Here is a 21,194-nt window from a genome sequence, read left to right as displayed (position 1 = left end):
CCACTTCTGCAACAATTCAGGTAGCAGAGTGATTCTTTTTTATTGTCTCTATTCAGCTGGCTGCACAGAATGAGATGCCTGTCACCTCCTTCAGTTATTATCAAACTACACAAGCAATTTTACTGAAATTTCAGTACAAGAAGTGAGCAAGGATCATGTACATTATCTCCTTTCACCCTGCCCATCATCTCCATATCATTCAAAATCTGCAGAGAATAATTAACAAGAGGGTTCCTCATTCACATGATACTTCCAGGAAAATATGTTTCATACATTCTCAGACTAATTCAGATTGAAAGGGACACCTGGTCTATCTCCTTCCCAAAAGCAGGTCCAGCTAAATGAGGTTGCTCTGAACCAGTGCAGTTAAGTTTTGAAAGCCTTCAGTATCTCCAAAGACGGAGATTCTACCACCTCTTATTTCCCTGTTTGAGCATTTGACACCATCACACTGAAAATAACTGAAATGCCCTCACTCCAATTTCTTGTTTTGATCCCATGCACTCTGGAAGGAGTCTGCCTCCATCCTCCCTGCAGCCTCCTGTTCAGCTGCTGCTGACAGCAAGAAAATCTCACCCCTCAGCCTTCTCTCAGAGGCAGAATAAACTCAATGCTCTCAGCCTGGCTCCACACCTCATGTTCTCCAGTTTTCACCAGCTATGCAAAAGCCAGCTGAGCTCAAGCCTGGAGAAAATGAATTGAGTTAAACACAAAAGAGAAGTAATTTTAAAAGTTTGAAATGGAAAAAAAAAAGCTTCAAAACAATAATCCATCTGGGCCTTTGGAGCACAGCTGTGACTCAATGACAAAGTCTACCCACAGGTACCAGGTGACCTTCAGGAGGGAATTCCATCCACATTCCCACATTTACATTTACCACCCTGTGAATTCTGGTCTTGAGTTCAGCAATGGCAATGCAGCTGCACTGTCCAACAGCTCAAGAGTAAATGCCCTGACATTTGAGCAGGACAAGGTGGGAAGTGCTGGGCAGTGATATCTGTGAGATAAAGAGGACACACCCACACAGTGGCCTGTGACTGGCTGTGCTGCTCAGGGCTGAGTGCTCCCTCTGTGCATGAGCTGCACTGAGCTCTGTTTACAGTGGCAGTGTCACTCCCCCAGCCCCAGCAGCCTAAAGGGGTCACTCAGTCTCCTAATGAACCACATCCATTCTAAGAAATCCATCCATCCATCCATGAAATGTCTCCATCTGGTCAGTTCAGGCACCCAGCTCCATTATTCTGGCATAATCAGTGGCACCTTAAAATGTGGTCACCTTAAAATATTTTGTTCACACCAAGCATGAATTTAAAACACATCCCAAATGTTTCATTCTACAATCCATCCATAGCCAACCATTAACTACATTTTTCTGATCTTATGAATATATTCAAGGAGTGCTAATAGTTCTAAAACCTTCTCATGAAGAACAGTATCCAATGCATGCAAAAGACCTGAATGATTTCAGTTCAAACAGCAGAGAGAAGCCCTTGGGAAACAAGAGGCTTGCAATCAAAACCTCATTTTAGGCTTTACTTCAGCAGTGTTATGTGGCTCTCACAGATTAATGAAAAAAGAAAAGACAAACTGACCTACCAGATGACAGTTTGATTTTGACTATCATACACCACATTTCACTTTATTTTTTGCTTTTGTGTTTATCACTGTCCTACTCTAGACAGACTTCAGGAAACCCTTTCCTGCAACACCTTAAGAGCTGTCTCCTGATGATTCCTGTAGAATTTATCCTGGCACTGTAATTCATTCCCCTTGGCTTTCACCAACCAAAGCAGTCACTTGGTTTGGAGATCAAAGGACTTCTCAGTTAAAAAGCTCCATTTCTTTCCTGGCCCAGACTGAATAGTTGGAAAGAAATGGCCACCTCTGGACTGGCCTTCACCTCACTTGGCACTCAGGCTTTTTGCAGTGAACAGAAACACACTTGTGATGCCACAGGGCAACATGAACTGCCATTTTTCTGACATTCATTCTAATGCCCAACTCAGAAAGTGAAGTTTGGTAAAGTTCTATAAACCCACAAAGCTTGTGATTCACCATTTGTCCATAGTCATGACAGGGGACTTCACTGAGATCTGAGCATTAAACCCTGGCTATGAAGGTTCATTTCTGTGTTCTATTTCCCAAAGCAGCAGCAGAAGCCAATACCCCAACACTTTGCCACAACATTTCTGCCTGCAGACTCAAACCAAGATTTCAGCCAACACACAATGTGCTTGTTTGCACATTTAACCCAGCAGTGAATATGCTGTAAGCACCAGAATGCACAAAGCTTTTCATTTTGGAACACAAAACAAAACCATCTCATTGCTGAAACATGCTCCAGTGAAACATACAGACCTTTGCTGGTACAAAGTAAGCAGGATTTGGCTCTAACCACTGTCATCTCAGTCCTGCATTGTGAGTTTGTCCCACATGCATTTCTTGTAGATTAAGTTATACTCCAAGCACATTGTCCAAATCAACAGGTCCTCTTCATTGTTCATTGATACCAAGCTATTTTTAATTACTGCATGTAAGTACAGTTTCTCTGTAGATAACTAAGGCTTATGTATTTGAGCCCAATTAAAACAGGAGTAAGATGTGAAACAAGCACACACTGAACTTTCCAAAAGCAAGATTTAGTTCATCAAGGGCAGACCCTGCTGTAACCCAGCCTTCATCAGAACTTACACAGCATAGATGTAAATGTTAGAGTGTATTTTGGGTTAAGCACTGTAGAATAAATTTCAAGTAATTCCTAATGAAGAGAGCCACGAGTACCACCTGCATTTTAACAAACAAAATTTCTTCATTATACACTTTCCCCTGAGATAGTGTTCTGTAAAAAAAAAAAAAAAATCTCATTTCTCCTGTTGTTTTACTAAGTTTGTCACCAACACTAAAAAACACTTACCCATTTCAGGAGAGAATTCTATCTCCCCCTTAACTGGATCCTGGATATGATTTCCCAAAGAGTTCCCTATCTTATTCTCTTTCTGCTGCAATTCAGGTACATGAACTGGCCCCCGTGTAAAACGAGGGTAGAATTTTTTTGGGAATGGCCTCTGAGGTTGCAGCCCCTTGATGGGCACATTCTTGAAGGATTGGTTCTCTTCACTGAAGTTGAAATAAACGAAGAGCAGAAGTGTCCAGGTCACGGATGTGAAGAGGCACCCATAGCAGAAATAGCGAAGTGTGACACTTCCCATTGTAGACTCAGCATCCTTGAGGGCCCATTCTCAATTACCTGGAAACAGTGAAAACACACATTTGAGAGTGCTGTTACCTTATACATTGCAAAATACATTCAATAGGTTACTCCTCCATTAAATGATTTTTAGAGCTTAAACTTCAGGCACAGACCTTAAAAGAAGTAAATCCCTTTTAACTCTCCATTCATAAAGTAAACATGACCAGTTTTCACATTTAATGTGGATACCACTGCTTTAAAATATGGAGCAAACAATCACTAAGAGCCCAGTGACACACCACAATTAAAGTTTAAAATTATTAATTTCCCTCCGAATAGTTATATAATTATATCTGATCCATAACAGCATACTTCCAGTATGCCTGCCTTGAAATAAACATATAACTAAATATACACAGGGAATTGATTCTTCATGGAATTGTTTTGGCTGGAAAGGACATCTGGAGGTCACTTTTTCCAAGCCCCTTGCTCAAGCAGGGCCACTCTGAGCCAGTTGCCCAAGAGCAGGTCCACAGGTATCCATTTTCATAGCTCAGATCCAATCCTAAAGCATAGAATGAGAGACCACACATTCAAAAAAGCTACATGGTTCAGTTCTTCTTGCCCCAAATTTAAGAACAGCCCTCATGAATGTCCCAGGAGTTCCAGAAAACATGGGATGCAACTGAACAGCACACAGCACCATGACAGTCACATTTGCAGATAAACTTCTCCACAGAAAGAAGACAGATAAGACAGGAAAAGAAGGAAAAGCTCTAAGGTAATTTACTGTGATCCCCCAGGCCTCTGCAGACTCCAGAAAAGCTTTCATATTCCAGCCCATCTAGAGCCAGAAGGAAGCAACCCAGACTGCATTTTTACTTCAGACATCCATAAGATAATTTTCCCCAAAGCTATACTGCATAAGCAAAACTGTGAAGTGAAGCAAATGAAGCTGGTGAAAGTATTTTACTTATGGGCCAGGAGAACTGGGCAAACTTTCTGGAGTTCCCCAAATCTAAAAACTGTTCAGCATCCTTCCCCCACCCTGCAAAAGAAACCAAACAACACCAACCAAAACAAAACCTCCAAACAATACACAAAAAACCCCCACATGCCTTAAAAACCATACGGATCAGTTCCTCAAACTTTGGGGGAAAATGCTGACTCAACTTGAATTCTTTCATCACTACCTAACCAAAACAAAGTCTTTGCACAGTAACAAAAAGTCAGGAAATAATTTAATCACCTTTTAATTAGCAAAACTTTCACTTTAAAAAAACAAATATTGGGATAGGAGTCAATCATTTATGCTGATGCATTTTTCAAACTACTCAAAAAGTCAGAAACTACCAGAAGTTTTCAGGTCAATCTGGCAAAGAACAAACCAGAACATTTATGAGTACAAACAAATTATTCCTTCTCAATATGGGAAACTATAAAACAAAGATGTGAAACAAGCACACACTGAACCTTCCAAAAGCAAGATTTAGTTCATCAAGGGCAGACCCTGCTGTAACCCAGAAGCTGTTAATGATCCCAAAGAACATCATAAAGACACCATTTGCTTTGGCAATGCAATTCTGAGTCCTTAGTGATTTGCATCCAAAAAGAATACATGGCAAAATTCAGGCTTACATTTTCCAGACAGCAGCAGGACCTCATCTCCCAAGAATAAAATATCCACAGAGCAAAGTAAAAAAACCTCCTCAAAAATTATTTACCCATTGTTCTTACCATGTCAAACTCCCTCACTTCTGCAAGGCAACAACCCACAGAGCAGCTGAGCCCAAGGAGCTTAAAAAGGTCTTAGAGAGGGTTTAAATCTCAGGCTGAGCCTGTGCATACAGATGAACTGCACTCTGTGTTGGAGAGAGAGCCTGTTTCACTGTCACACAGAAATCTCACTGCAAGGCCATTAAATTAGGCAGGCATCAAACTCTCTGGGGCAGAAATGATAGAAGAAAATCCTCATTTTTGCTAGCAGAATATGTTTCCCAGTTAGAGAAGTACAGATGACCTATCCCCAGTGCCTCATGCCCTGTGCTAACCCAACCACTCCAGGGTGAACCTTGGCTCAGAACAAGCATGTGAGGCTGCAGAGGAGCAAGAGCAGACAAACACTTATATCCTCTCATTACAATAATTCTTCCTGCTCAGCACTCTGCAGACAATTAATGCTTCTCCATAAAAGAGGATCAGGGTCCTTGCCAGGTTCTTTTTGCATGGCCACCAGAAGGTCATCTGCAGGAAGATTTGTCCAAGCCCAACATACTGCTCCTCAAAAAGTGCTGGAGGTGTTTTTCCATTCACTATGGTAACACAGGTGGACAATCCTAACATGCACTGACACTTGGGAACAGAACTGTCCTAGCAAGATAAAAATTACTGTAACAGAGAAGGAACCTTCTCATTTCAGAGTTGTTTAAGGATACATCTACACTGCAGCTTGCACAGAAAAAACAATCTATTCTATTTCTGGTAACAGAAGACAGGCACATAGAGCAGAATTCCTCATGGATTAAATATTTCCATAGTTCCTTGCACCTCTTTCACAGCTCAGAGCTACACCTGCTGCTGTGGCACTTCTAGCCATGACTAGGTTAAAGTGTGCTGTGACTGCCATCAGGCACACTCAGATTAAAGAGGAGGGGATAAATTACTGATCACCAGAGTGAGGACACTGCTGTACATTCCTTCCATCTCTAGCCAGGCTAAAACTCATGCTTGGCTACTGCTACAAAAGCAACCAATGCAAACCAAAGCTAAATAAACCAAGTATTTTTTCCACCTGATCTTTGCTAGATCTGTTCCACCTTCTTTTCCTCTCCTTCACTATTCTGGGATTTTGTAAAATGATAAAGATGTTGAAATACTGCATTTAAATCAAATGATAGAATCTCCACAATGCTCAGGCTGTGCCCGTTCAGTACCAAGACATTTGGTAATTTATTTGGCAGGAAAATACAGACTCACTATGCAGACCATTCTGAGGGCAGAACAGAAAAAAAAAAGTTAATCCTGTGTATGAAAAGCACATTGAGGCTTATTGGTTTACTTTATTCACCAGCACATATGTATTTACACAAATCCTTTGGATTTCAACCACTTCCACCATTTAAGCAGAGTCATGATCTGTGTCAGAGCTGCACATTCCAGTTTTAGACAGTTTTAAGTTGATTGCCTTCTTACAGATGTGCTTTAGGCCAGACGAGGTTTCCAAGTCTTCAGCCACGTCAGTCCTGCTTGGGACCTGCCCTGAGGAACCAAGAGAACCTTTGCAGCCCTACACTTCCATGCACACAAATGTATCTCTGTCCCTCCTCAACATACAAGAACATACAAATAAGAATCCCTCCACTCATTTCAGTGTGCAACAAGAAATAATCACTTTGAAAAGTGCAGAGGGAGAAGGAGACGAGATGGCAGCTGGGCACAAGGACACAGGAGGAAACATTGAGTTCACAGAGCCTGACACCCAACCCTTGATTCTTACCTCAGCCATCTCCCTGTCCAGGAACTCCTTCCATGCAGACACAGTGAATAAAAGCCTTAGTCTGTCCAGGTTCCTTTCCTCTCCAGTCTTGTGAAGGAAAGAGACTCCTTCTTCTAGGAAATACATTTTGCCAATTTACCCAACAACTGCCTCAGCCTATGGATGGTTATAATACCTTGATGAGTATCTAAAACATCCATCCTCTCCCAGTTGGTTTCTCCAAGGAGGATTTTGAAACTTAAGCAAAGCCAAACCCTTCTTTATTTCTTCCTCATTTTTTTTGTTCCCCTTAAACAGAGACAATCTGTTCCTGAGTACAGGAGATGCAAAGGACATGCCTTTCAAATCCAAAGTATTAGGATCTTTCTCAGCCCTGATATATGTTGCATGAAAAATCAGATTATATGTATCTTTAACTCGATAGCTTAAAGCTCTGCTAATGCAAGCACAGCTGGCAGGTTTGAACAGTTAGATAGAAACAACTGAAATTTAAAAAAAAGCAGAACAGCAGAATTCAGAGATAACCAACAGGCTCATAAGTATAATTTTCACTCATGCAATACTGCAACAATGAGTCCAGTCACCAATAAATTGCTATTTGGACAGTACAGTTAAAACCCCTTTCTATTTATTTCTTCAAGTTCACGCAAAAATACTAAATGCCACAAAAGAATAATCCATTATTTAAACATAGCAAGAAGAATTGTTTCACAGCACAGTCCCTCACAAATTTTCCTGGAAAGAGATTAGACTTGAGGGTCTATCATGAATCTCCCCTTCACTTCTGAAAAGCAGTACAGCTGCCAAAAGTAAAAAAATCACCTCAAACAATTCTTCTTTCCAAAAACTCAAGTAGTAAAGAACATCCAGAATAAACAGAAGGCATTTCCTTTCCCTAGGCAAGATAGGAGCTTCATGAGCAAGTAATAAATGTTAGCACCTTGAAGTATTTTACAGGCATTCATTCCCAGAGAGGCATGGAGTTCATGGCTGTTCACTCAGGAATCCAGAGACACTTCAGCACAACAAACACAAATCATCCAAGGTGGCAGCATCTCCTGCATCAGGAAATTACAATCCAGATTGGGGGGCAAGAGAGGAAAAACATATCTTAGAAGCTGCCTCCATCAGCTCAGAAGAGACCCAGATGAAAGGAACAGTATTCTGAGAATTTCTAACCAAATATTCAGCTTTCAGTGTCTCTCTTGTTGCTCTGTTTTGACTACCATATATTTATTGCATGAGTTTTCCTTGGAACTGAGTTTGCAGACCCACATACCAGAAGTGCCAGTAAAACACTGCTCTCTAATTTCCACAAATTCCAGTACAGAATTCTCAGTTCCTTGCACAAGTAGTAAATAATTGATTTTTTTAAAGAGAAATATAAAGGTTAAATATTAATGACTCAGTAAAAGTCTCTTAAATTCAATCAATCCCAAAACTGAAAAACTCTCCAGGAGCCCACCTGCCAGAGCTGAGCTGCAGCACTCACTGTGCAATAGGCTTTTCATGTCACAGCAGCTCCTTTTGGCAGCCTCACACCACCACCATGACATTCATTCCATACATCAAGCCCAGGAATATTTACATTCATTTAAGGACTGGCCCAAAGACACAACTGTGTTCCCCCCACAGCCCAGGAGGGTTTGTTGTTAGTAACCTGTGCAGCTCTCAGGAACACTGGCCCAATGTGTTGGCCTTGGATATTTTTAAAGGAAGCACAAAATGTCAACCACAATCCACAATATTTTGGCTTAAAGAGCAATATTTGCTACAGACTCTATGACCTGCCACTGCTTAAGCACTGACATCTGCTTGGATTAACCTCAACAGTTTAGTAAACACACCGTGTGAGTGGATATTTCATAATTGTGCCAGAACTCATGTTTGTCACAGGTCAAACAGAGGATCAGACTAACCTCAGGATTTTTGAAATAGGAGTAAAAATTATTTGAGAAAACCTTAAAGTCTACTTGTAGTTTTTCCAAGAATAGCTTTTCTTAAAAAAAAAAAACAAAACAGGAAAAGACAGATACTCAACTCATACTACTCAGGTCCCCTGCAAGACTACCTGTGTATTTTGGAACTACACTGAGGCAAGGAACAGATGTATATAATCCTCGTTTTTAAGGAGCACTCTACCAAAAAATTTTTTTACAAATCATTAAACTACTTTATGTTTCTACAGAGTATTAGGATATTTTGCTGCATGACTTTCTATAGATGCTTCTAATTTTTACTTTCTTATTTTTTGGGTAGAGTAGAACACAAGAATATAAACCAACAGGAATATAAACCAACACTACTCATGAATGCAACTTTGCTCTTTTAATAGCCTTCATCCTTCCTACATTTCTTGGCCTCCAAGATGTTATAGCTACCCATGAACTGGCTTTCCAATTTACTGGCTGAACCATTATCAAACAACATTAACAGTGCAATGAACAGAGGCCAGATTAGGAGGAATTAGTACTGCAATAAGACACACTCATCACACAAACAGAAATGCCATTCACACACCTTCTGCAAAAGAATTATTTTTTTCCATGCAACCTTTCCATTAGAATCTCTCTGTTCAGGGAAAGTCACAGTTAATAGACCAGCAGGATGAGAAAGGGACACCTCAGGCAGCTTTTGCTTCAGATCCAACACACATCCCTAGGAGCAACATTCAATCAGAGCAAAAGCAATAGACATTTCCAAATAAAAGTGTTTCATGTGCCCCAGAATCTAAGCACCAAGCTAATTTAACTCCTTCTTTAAAAACCTTCCTACAGGACTGATTTATCACTAAATTGGATCTACCTACCAGTTTGTTTTTAATTAAAAGCCACCATTAATTTTTGACCTTACAGAGGGATGGGTGATTGCACTTTATGAATTAAGTGGCTTTTTTTGACAGGTAACTACTCATGTGGAGATGGGCTGGGCCTCCAGGAACCTAAATCATTCAGCAGGGACAAATGGCAAGCCCTGCACCTGGGACAGACAAACTGTGGCTGCTGGCACAGCCTGAGGAACAGCTCTGCAGCCAAGGACAGCCAAGGCCTGGCTAAGCCCGAGCCAGAGCACAGCCCTGCAGCAAGGGGAGCCAGGGATGGGCCCACAGGAGCAGCTGAGCCAGGGTGCCATTCCACACTCCCTGTGATACAGGCAGGGACTTGCCAGTACAAGACAGACATCAGGAACCTGGAGTGAGGTCAGGAAAAGGACACTGGGATGGAACACCTGCCCTGTGAGAACTGGGGATGCTGGATTCCTTCAGCCTGCAGAAGAGACAGCTTTGGGATGAGAGCTAAAGTAGCAGCCTGCTGCTACCTACAGGGATGTTACCAAGAAAACAGACCCTGGCTATTTAGTGAGGCGCAAGGTAGGAGAAAGAAAGAACTAAAAAAGACTGATGTTAAATCATGTTAATGTTCAGTCACACCAACACTCATCCACAGAGATATCCTGTGGACCACAGGCTGTCCTCTTGCATAAGAGCACTGTTCCCATTCATTTTAATGAGATGACACATTAAGATCTATTTTTAATTAGCCTCAGCAAGTCCGTTCTAAATTCAACTTTCAAAGCTTTGAGAGCCAACAGTTTAGTCATTTCAGCACAGATATACAAATCCATGTCATACCACCTAAAATAAATCCTCCTGGAATGAATACAAAATCTTGAGCAACACTTTACAGATAATCTTAAAATACCAATAATATTCATTATATTTTAAAGATACAGAAAGGCACATAGATTAGTTGCATGAATTGTTAAAATCTATGAAACTATACTCCAAGTATATGAAGTCTGAAAAGCTTTAAGTGTTTTAGGACAAATTTAAAAATTCATCTTGTTAAGTCTTTATATTCTCAGCCCTCACTATTTTTCCAGTGTCAAATGACTCACTCATATACTGATTTGTATTTCAGTTTTTGGGCTTTAACCAGAGATGTCTAAATATTGCATAGCATCATTTCCAAACCTGTGAGCTATACATTGAAATGCCTCCTCTAGGAACATAAATTTGCTTATCAAGGAATTTCTCAACTCCAGTAAAAAAGTTTTACTTAGCAGGCTGCCATTCCAGAGTGTATGCAAACACTTTGGCTTTTTTATAATAAAAATGTGAAATTCCTCCTTTAAGTTTATATAACTTGCATTTCAAAAAAAAAAAAAAAAAGCACCCTTAAAGAAAATGTTCAAGTATCTTCTGCAGTAACATCTTCCACTTCTTGTCAACAATAAAACATATTGGGTTTTTCCTTAATTGATAAAGGATTCCTTTCTCCCCACATATTGCTCCACTCCATGAAGTGAGAGTATTTCACGAGGGCTCTAATTTAAGGATACAATTTTAATGGAAAAAACAGTTACAAGTTTTGGAAAGAAAAACTTTTTAATGTCAGCATCTCATGTTAACAAACAGCTGAAAAGAACACCAGGTTTAGTTACAACCAGTGGTACAACATTGCATCAAGAAAAGTAACATAATAGTGGAGCCTGATTAGAGAAAACAAGAACTATTGGATTAGAAATACAAACTTACCAAAATCCTGGCTCTCAGTTCTGGCTAAGTAAATGCTATACAGTACACAGTTTCATGCTGCTGCAGTGTCCTCATTCCCCTCAAAAAAAGCTTTTTATTTCCCAAAGCAGAGTTATAAGAAAGAAATTCTTACCTATCCCCCTACAAACACTCAGGCTGCTGGGCTGGATGTTCCTTTAAGCCATCTGGCTCACAAATACATGGCATGCCATTCCCGGAGTCCTAAAAATACCTTCAGCCTTTCTTGCTGCTGACAAATACTTTCTTCTAATTCAAACAGCAAGATTTTATTTTCATCAATAAAACCAGCTCTGAAAGAAGCCACAAGGTCTCCAAAGAAAGCTGCAATGCATTTTGTAATACAGCCCCTTCCTTCTTCACAGAGCTTAGAAAAACAGCAAGGTTAAACACCCCACAAGTTGTTCTTCACAGCATCTCTCTCACATTAAAGATCCATGCATCTAAATATTAGTTTAACAACCCTTCAGCACAATGTACAAATGCAGAATGTAAGAGAGCTTACAAGGTCAACTACACACAAATAAGCTGCTTAATACCTTTTCTAAATGTTTAAAATCTGCTTAGCTGTTCCTCACATTTTACGTCTGCAAAGCTCACCAAAATAACAACAAAAATGCAGATTCATGCGAAACTATTGGATTATGACACTTCTAGAGGAAGAGCTGAACTGAAGAACCCTCACCTTTTTCCAGAAGAGTCGGCACTGAAGCAGAGCAAGGTTAACAGGGAGAGCACACCGACTGCAGCTCGGTGTGTTCGTTCCCGGGAACAATGAACGAGCAGGACGTTAACGCTTTGTGCTGCCGCTCCTGCCGGGAACGGGCGACAGGCACGGGGCTCTCCAGGAACACGGCCCGCCTTGGATGGGCTGAGGACACCATGCTGCACATACTCATCTGGCTGCATTCACTGCCCCAAAATCATCCATATATTTCTCTTTTTCTAATTATTTCCCACATCTCTTTTATTATGTTTTTTTTAGCTGATGCATGATCCATCTATCAATCCACGGCTTTGGCAATATACACATGGTCATTTTCCTGCCACTCACATAATCAATCAGGAACATTCTCCCTCATGACTAGACCACAGTAATGCTAGAGAAAATGATCATTAAGCTGTATAAAAACTCCTTTAGTCCTCATTTTCCAAATCCCTAGGAACTTCATAAGACTCCCACATTTTGACATAAATTTTCTAGGCACATTTTCTGTTCATTTTCAAAAATTTTCATCAGTGTTTTTTTTAATTTTTTCCAGTCTTTTACTAGGAAAGTGAAAACACATTTTCTAATTCTTAAAAAAAATACCCAAAAAATATTCAGGCCTCATTTGTGCAACCCTCCTGGAAAAAAAAAAAAGCTGGCAGCAAATTGTCAACCAAACAGACCTCTCTGAAGGACTTTTGAGTGGGACAGTGGTAAAAAGTGGGGTTGACCAGTGTGTTTTAAACCTGTGACTGCTCATCATGGAAATTGCACATGGCACAGGTTCTGCAGCAGCTCCCAGACGACATTGACAATCCACTTGTGCAGAACTCAGACTGGTATCAACAGCTGGATACAAAAATACACAAAAGACATCTGCCAACTCACTGGGAACTTCCAGAGACTCCACCTGAACATGTATCAAAGGCAAAATGGCTGCAATTATGTTACTATTTGTATTAGAGAGCTGGAAACTGTCTTAATGAAATTGTTGCATTGCACTTTATCCTGCAGCCTCAGATCTCAGAATTCCTGGACTCCTGCGCCTACTCCCCACAAATCATACAAGTCTACTTCATTTCTATTTCTGCACAGTTTTCCTTTTCAATAGCAGAAATTTACATAAAAGTACTTGGTTCAGTCAGACCAGAATCAAACCAGAAAACATCACTTATAAGTGATATAAGCAAAAGGATTTATTTGTGTAAAAAACCCAAACAAGAAAAACTAAACACAAACAAAATATAAACAATAGATGAAATGTAGCCCCAGAATTAGATGTGAGGTTAAAACAAGTTACAGATTAAATCCTTAGATCGCCTCTAATAGGAAAATATTTAACTCACGCTAAACTGCTCAGAGTTCTGAACCCTGTTACACTTCTCCATGCTGTTAAGGATAGCACTATCTTAGTGATTCCCTCAATGTACCATGTTCTGTGGTTTTTCATGGGAATGGCCACTGTTAAAAAAATACTAAAAGCATGAGTTGAACTTAATGTCCATCTGCATTTCTCATGTCCAGAAACAAACATCACTTGGAGTTTTTCACTCCACGCTTTAGCACAGAGCCCACAGTATCCATGTCATTTGGAACTTTTATTTTTCCCCAGTAAGAAATTCTGAGATGAACCAAGACCCTGCAACCTTCTTGTTTTGGATTCGTTTTCTCATCAAAAGTTTAAAGCATTTTCTGCACACAAGTTTATCTCTACATCTTTTATCTTCTCACAAATGTCTCTAGACATTAAGAAAAGAGATATCCTAAGGATATAATCCTAAGGATATAAACCTACTTTGTGTTCTCTCTCCAACTCACTTTCTGCACCAGGACAGGTACCAGACCAAGCCAAGAATACTCTGGTTCAAGTGTTTGCTCTGCTCGGGATTTTGCTGAGATTCTCAGCAACTCAATGCCTCAGCTCTCCCCTCATGCATTAAGGAAAATACTTTAATTGCTGGATTAAAACAAGTCACTAGAAGAAACAGATTGTGCACTGCGTGTAAGGACAGCAAATTTCCACAAGTTGTGCCAAAAATTATTTTTCTTAATCTTTCATTCCTTCTCTGTGATCTTACAGACTCAGTCTTTCCTTCTCACAAGAAATCTCTTTGAGGAAAGAGTTGTGGACCACTCCTTTTCCAACCCCTCTTGGTCACTTTTCTTCTACTTATCTATTGCCAATGTTTCTAACAGGAAAAAATACTCAGGATTTTGATGTTGAAATCATGGATGTTGCAACAAAATGAATAGCAGATCAAAAATACATTTTCCTGCTTCAGCAGGAGCCATGCTCCCAACACTCTGCTTGCACAGAAGGTTAATGTGCAATCCAGAACTTGGCCATCTCCTGGTTTATAGGTGATGAGTCTCAACATCTGCTGACACCAGAGATAAGAGATTCCTGCTCACTGACCAAAGTAAGGTGTTTCAGGAAATGGAAAACTAAAGGAAAAACTTCCAGAAAACACATTCAAGAACAAATATGAGATGTATCAATAGAAGACAGTGGGACTCTTTGTTCTTGATGTTATGCTTGAGGAACTGGCAAAATAGTCAAAATACCTACAAAGATTGATTCATAAGGGGTTTTGAATCAAAACAAGATAGTTTGTGCTTCCTGGAAAAGTATCTGTGTTTTAATTAAAGCCACCTTCAAGGTTTAGAGCATCCAATTTAATTCTTGTCTGCACAAGAAAATCTGTGTCATTTAGCCAAGCAATATTTGGATGGTTTTACACAAACTGAAAAGACCTCCATGAACATGCCTCTAACATTCATTAAGTATTTGCTTAAATCAGTCTGGCACATAGCAACCCTTCACTGAGGTACCTTTCTTTCAGCATGCCTCTGCAAGTTTATTAGCTTAGCCTGTCAATTTAAAATCTGACTTCTTAAATGGTGCAGTGTCTCCATAGCTGAAGTCCTGGGAATGACAAGAAGTTATTGCAGGTAGGGAGTTGCCCCCCAAACACCCACTCATGCACATATTCCTTCCCCCCTGAGCAGCAAGAGGAATTGGTTTTGTCCTGCTCCGTGGCAAGAGAGGCTGGAGCACAAATGTGAGCAGTCTCTGTAGAAGAGGGTAAGGTAGAGCTTGTCAGTCACAGCCAACTTCAGAAACACAGAACTTGCAATGCCACTACTGCCATGAGACAGAAAACCACAAGAGCTCACCTGCTCCCAGCTGAACTTGGAGCCACAGAGACATCACAGACCTGTGAGCACTGTGGGGGAACAGCTCAGGGCTCCTCCCTGGCCTGCACAGCTTCTTCTGGCTCACCCTGTAAAGCACAGAGCAGGCAGCAGCAAATCCGACCTCAGGGGTCTCTAATCCGTGTCAGCAGTGCAAAAGCCGATTCACCCCTGAGCACTGTGCTCCACTTTCCAACATTGCATTTGCAAAGGATCAGGCTGCCAAGCCAGGCTGAGATACAGCACATAAAACACGTGTTTACAGAAACTTGAATCCATGCTCTACAGCTCAGTAACACCATCAGTTATTTAATCTACAGATTTAACGTATTTTCACATCTCAGGGAATAAGCTCAGAAGTTCCTACATCAAAATATCAGAAATTTATCATGCCTGAAGTCAATTTTTGAATGGAACAGTCCAATCAGCTTCCTAATTTTCTACCTTTTCTGCTGCAGTGTATTTCTGGTTTTTACAGAGTTTTCAAACAGAACACTTACACTAATTCTTACAGTGCTGACTCACATGAGAAACACGCTAGAACGTGGCTGAAGGATGCATACAACTCTTACACAAAGAGAATTAAACAAATGCTTCCACTCCTGCTGCAAAACCCTGCTGGAACAGCCCAGACCTCACCACTGACACTGCTTCATAAACTAACACAGGAGCTGCAACAGCAGATGCTTCCATCTCCATAAACCACCATATGTTTTGAAAAGAAACCCTTGATAAGAAGACAGTTTATCTGCCTCCCACACTAACAGGGACTCAAAGACTTCACCTCTGTAATACCTTTTGAGAAGGGAAAATCAAATCCATTTCTGCACTTGAAATACAAGAACATACTTTTACTCTGTAACAGCAAGCAGTATCTTTCCAAAATGAATGCTACCAAAGGAAATTGCTTGATTTTGTGGATACCTTTAGCTGCAGTATCAGCTACCAGGCAGATGCAACTTTTTAGGAAGTTTACAAACAACAGTCTCAGAAAGGAATGATTGTAATCTTGGAAGTCTTTTTCCTTTCAGTGGAAGTCTCACTTTACTTCTCCACTTCAAGTTATCAACACACAGCTGCTCCAGTGCCAAATTCAGCCTGCTGGCTGCTCTGACTGCAACCATTCTACAGGTCTGCCAAGGAATGTAACCAAAGAACCATCCTGCCTCTGTTCTTGTCACCCCCACAGTACCTTGTGTTCTTTCTCACTGGAAAATCCCAAATCCTACTTTTACTGTCTGCTCAGACACTTCCATCCTCATCCATGAGACCCCACTCCACATGCACACCTTATATCTACAAGTAAAAACCTGACGTTTGCATCACTTATTGTGAGGAAGCCTATTTTCTGTAGATACATTTTCAAAATACCAATAACTTATCTTTATTCCCCTTGCCCTGCTGTTTCCAGGCTTTCTGCCACCTAAAGTGCTTCAATCACACCTATTGTTATTTTACATCACTATGAAAATGATCAGACTCACCCATTCTCATAAACTACAGTCACACAGAGGCCTTTCAGGAACTCTATCCAGTGCTACTCCTGTGCATAATGCAGTATTGATTTGTATCCTCTGAGAATGTCATTAGACAGTAGAAGCCAGGCCACAGGCCCTGAAATCTGCAGTCAGACTCTCTTCCAGCAGAACAAATGCCACTTCCCCTGCTGGCATCCTCATCTGAGGCTGGGAGATGAAGGCTCATTAGAGCTGCACTGTTATTTCTTCCCTTCCCTGCTGCAGAAGAGCTCCTAAAACTCTGCAGGAGCTTATCTTACCCAGAGATGAAGAAAAGCTTATGCAGGAGGCATGCAGTTCTTCAGAGACAGTTCCACCAGGGAGGCCAATTGCTTGTTAATCAAAAGCCTCTTATCTGGAACCACCTGGACATTTACACTGTTCTAAAAGGAGGCCTAGGAATCCCAGCTGGACTGTTTCACATATTTGGAGGTTCTCTATGGGCTAGCATGGCAGAAACACACAGGCAGAAGAGATTGGTACCATCCTTTCTTGGGCACAGTCTGCATTTGGATCAGCTTAAGCTAATCAGAGATACCCAGGAATAGTTTCCTATTAAGATGACATCCATAGAAAAGGAAAAAAACCCCAAATCCTAGCTCATAAAGCATGAAAGAATACTTAATGTAACTTGCAGACTACCAGACTCCTCTTTCTAAGGAAAGAAGGGATTTGATCTTATTTTGAAATACATTTTCCAGGGAAAAACAGCATGTTAGCAGAGTGCTAACAACCCTGCCCACCTGCACCATTACTGTGCTGGCACTGAGAGATTTCACCCTTCCTTTGAACAGAAAGCAATGCTCCAAATACTCTGGGCCAAATGGAGAAAACACCGATTGTTTACAGCAACAAAGCCAGGCCATGAGATATTTTTTTTTCTTTGGAAGAGTACGGTCTGAACTTTAATTACACAATTCAAGTCCTGTAGGGTCTACTGAAACTGATATTAAAAACAACTCAGGATGCAGCTTGGCAGAGATGCTGTAATAGAGAGCATCAGTGTTGTAATTACTTTCAACAGCAGTTTTAAGGCTGACACCTGTGACAAAGGTGAAAAGCTGACTGGAAAGTGGAAAGGTGGATTTTAAACATAAAGTTTGCTTCCAGTACCGCATTACAGCAGGGAATTCTGACCTGCTAAGCCCCTTACTACAAGCAGCACAGGACTTTTAGTGGCTTGTTCAGATCCATCTGTTTTCTTGCAAGCAAGGGACCAGAGAACCTTTATTCTGCCTTGCAAGTAACTTTGAGACAGTCTATTTGCTCCAGCATGTTCTGCTGCAGCTTTCCTTACAAGCTTTAACATACACACAAAAAAAATAAAAATACCACATGGCAATAATGAACTGACTAAAGAGCTGGAGACCAGCCACGAAGAATAACACACATTTGCTAAAAGGAAGAGAGAAGCCTCAGTGTTGCATATAAGTACATACTGAAGAACAAAGGGGGGGCAGAGGACGGAGAGGGGGAAGAGGGAAGAAACAGTTTTAAAATAAATTTCCCAGTCATAAAGGATAAAGGAAAGAAAGCTTTAATACTTCACGAGGTCACACAGCGCTCCAAAAAGCAGTGCCTGACCTCGCCCTACAAACGAATCAATGAACGGAGCAGCGCCAGCAACACCAACACGTAGCGATCCTCACATTTCGGGTCACATTTGCAGAGTTTCAATCTACCTGCAGGCGGGCTGCTGCTGCTCCCTCACATGCATTTAAAGAGTATAAAAGCAGTAATCACGTTATCTCCCATCCTGTGTAGCTGCAGCCCCTCGGGTTCCCCCCGGGGTCAGGTTAAACGGGAGCCCCCAGCAAGGGCCGGCTCAGGCGGGGACCCGGCCGGGGCAGCCTCCCGCTGTCACCTCACCCGGGGCAGCCCCGCACCGCACCAGCCTCGGGGGCTCAGGAACCGCTGCCTCAGGGCAGGCGGGAAAACAGAATCACACAATCCATTCGGCTGGGAAAGACCTCTGAGATCATCGAGCCCCATCTACCACCGTGCACAGAGAGCCCGATGCCGCCGCTGACCCCGACCCGCCCCCCGCGCTGCCCCTCACCCCGGCCCCGCTTCTCCCGCCGGGGCCGCCTCCCCTCCCGCCGCCACCGCGGCCCGTGTCCCGCACAGCCCCGCACTCACCGCGGCGGTGGCATCGCCCCTTCGCCCGCCCCGCGCCCGCTGTGGCGGCGCTAGCGCCATGTGACCGCAGCCTCCTCCTCCTTCTCCTCCCCATTCTCCTCCTCTTCCTCCTCCTCCTCCTCCGCCGCCATGACAGGCTGGGCTGGGGCAGTCGGAGAACATGGCGAGCCCTGAGGGGGAGAGCCGAAGGGCTCTGCAGTGTGTCCTGCGTCCCTTTTGCCGAGCTGTGGGGGGAATCAGGAGTGCGGGGCTGTGGATGTGCGGCTTTCATTCCTCTCCTCCTCTCAGATTTGCTGTGAATTATCCCACCGGGTTTGTGCGGTGTCTGGCAGCTCTCTGTGATGATTAAAGCCTTTTCCAACCCCTCGAAGTATTTGTTTCGGTTTTTTCGGCCTTTAATGCCCTTAATGGAAGTACAGAGTCACACAATTGTTTGGGTCCCATCCAGCCTAACCCTGCCAAGGCAGGTTCACATGGAGCAGGTGTCACAGGAATGTGTCCAGGTGGATTTGGATCCCGTGAAGGGAGATCCATGACCTCCCTGGGAAGCTGTTCCAGTGCTCTGCCACCCTCAATGTAAAGAAAGTCTTACTCATTTTGAAGTGAAACGTCTTGTGTTTTAGTTTCTGGCCATTGCTCCTCGTCCTGTTGCTGGGCACCACCAAAAAGTGTCCAGCACCATCCTTTTGGCACCCACCTCTGAGATACTTCTATGAATTAATGAAATCCATTCTCAGTGTTTAGACTGAACAGGACCAGCTCCTGCAATCTCCTCTCATAAAAGAGAAACTCCAGTCCCTGTGCTTGTCCAGGGGCTCTGAAGGGTGGAAAAAAGGTGTGTGGTGGAGGATGTCTGGGCTGACCAGCCATGGATCCCTCACCCTATAGATTGAGTTGCTGTGGGGAATGTTAAGGGGATGCTTTCTTCAGCTGGAAGAGGGAGATAGCAGAGGAAAATCTGCCATGACTACACTGAAATAACGTGAGATTGGCAGTTAATGTGCTTCCACAGCCACAAGATTTACATCCCTCAGCTGGGGAGTCATGCTGAAACCTCAGATCTTTGATATCCAGAGGAAAGGGTCAAACCACTGGCTTGCTAAACCCACCACAGCACAGATCCATCTTTGTGCAGGACTGACTTGGCAGGTGTCGTTTCTCCAGGCAAAGGGGTGAAACTGGAAGGCATGTTGGGTTTGTAAGCCCTGTTGAGGTTTAAAAACAAACTAGATGTCAGATTTGCACAGCATAGTCAGGACTGGGAGCTTATTTTATAAATACCCAGATTACAGAACTTGAGCTCCTGAGTGACACTTCGTAGGTGGCAGGTTTTACTTTATTGAAGTGGAAATCAAACTGGGTTGACACATCCAAGCCCATTCTTTGGTGGATATTGCCCCCAATATCCAGAGATTATGTCAAGGTGCTTTATAATAAAAAAAATAGAGCAGAACCCAGAACCTGTCAAAGAGCTGTAGCTGCAGCATTAGAGTACAGAGGGCAAAAAGGCAATCCATAATCAGAAGCTGCAGTGAGAGAAGAGGGAGTTACAGCCTGTGGAGGGGTTAGTAGGTGGATGGCAAGGAGGCAGCAGGGATCAGGATGAAAGCAAAGTGCAGTTAAATGAGATAGCCACACAGTCAGCCCCCTATCAGACAGCTTTTCAGAATTCCAGCTTCATAATGGCTAACATGCAGCTTTGATCTCTCTCTCATAATAGATTAGCCCAAGGACTGCAAGTGTGTGTTAAGCTCTTTTTAGGTAAAAGCAACCTCAGTATATATGATATCTGTTTTCTGCAGAACCATTATCCTGGAAGTCCAAATTTGGCCAGTTGTTGCCCAATTTATAATTCCAGCTATTTAATCCCTTTTAATTCTTATTGATAAGAAGTTCCCTGGTGCTTGAATTATCATTTCATTAGCAGAATTAATAAACCTATACTTTTTAGTGTCATTTACTGTAAGGTCTTTGAGATGTGTTTTATTTCTCAAAATTCCTGATAAAGATAATCTGTCCAGCCCAATTGCTTAATAAGATCTGTAATTACTCCTTAGTGTTAACTAATTGACCCACTTCCTTTGTGCTCACAGCAAGAGGCAAGAACTCTTATAACAGTCCTGGCAAGAAGCCATAACCCAAAGTAATCCTGTATCAATGTGGGTTGGGATCAAAATTTGGGTTCCATATGTACTCAAGCACTGAAATTTCATTTCTGTTGTTGACATGTCTTGGACACAGAAATTACACAAGAGAAAAGGACAGTCAGCTACAAAAGGTATTCTTTAAATCCTGTCCCCAAAACCAAACAGAATTAATGTGTATTGTTTTTCCAAATCCAAATTGTTCAGAACAAATTTCTCCAGCTGATGTGTCGTGCTTGTTGACCAGCT

The 21,194-nt window shown here is 42.0% G+C and overlaps 1 protein-coding gene across 2 annotated transcripts in view; it reads right to left on the bottom strand.

Annotated features, from left to right (window-relative positions):
- The window catches only part of GALNT11 (polypeptide N-acetylgalactosaminyltransferase 11), a 46,953-nt gene extending 28,104 nt beyond the window's left edge, over positions 1-18,849 (bottom strand). The window contains exons 1-2 of one of the 2 annotated variants that reach the window (XM_058804397.1): positions 18,802-18,849; positions 2,915-3,247 (exon numbers count right to left, since the gene is read on the bottom strand). In XM_058804397.1, coding sequence (XP_058660380.1) covers positions 2,915-3,209 — 295 coding nt within the window. In that variant the 5' untranslated portion in view covers positions 3,210-3,247; positions 18,802-18,849. Of the gene's footprint in view, positions 1-2,914; positions 3,248-6,686; positions 6,890-18,801 lie in introns of those variants that run through there. The other variant, XM_058804407.1, reaches the window with a different exon arrangement.
- Between the last annotated feature and the right edge of the window lie 2,345 nt (positions 18,850-21,194).

The sequence above is a fragment of the Ammospiza caudacuta genome, chromosome 1 (assembly GCF_027887145.1).
Source record: "Ammospiza caudacuta isolate bAmmCau1 chromosome 1, bAmmCau1.pri, whole genome shotgun sequence".
In the NCBI taxonomy this organism is placed as follows: domain Eukaryota; kingdom Metazoa; phylum Chordata; class Aves; order Passeriformes; family Passerellidae; genus Ammospiza; species Ammospiza caudacuta.
The sequence above is the reverse complement of the archived record's forward strand: the minus strand, read 5'-3'. Positions and strand labels throughout refer to the sequence as shown.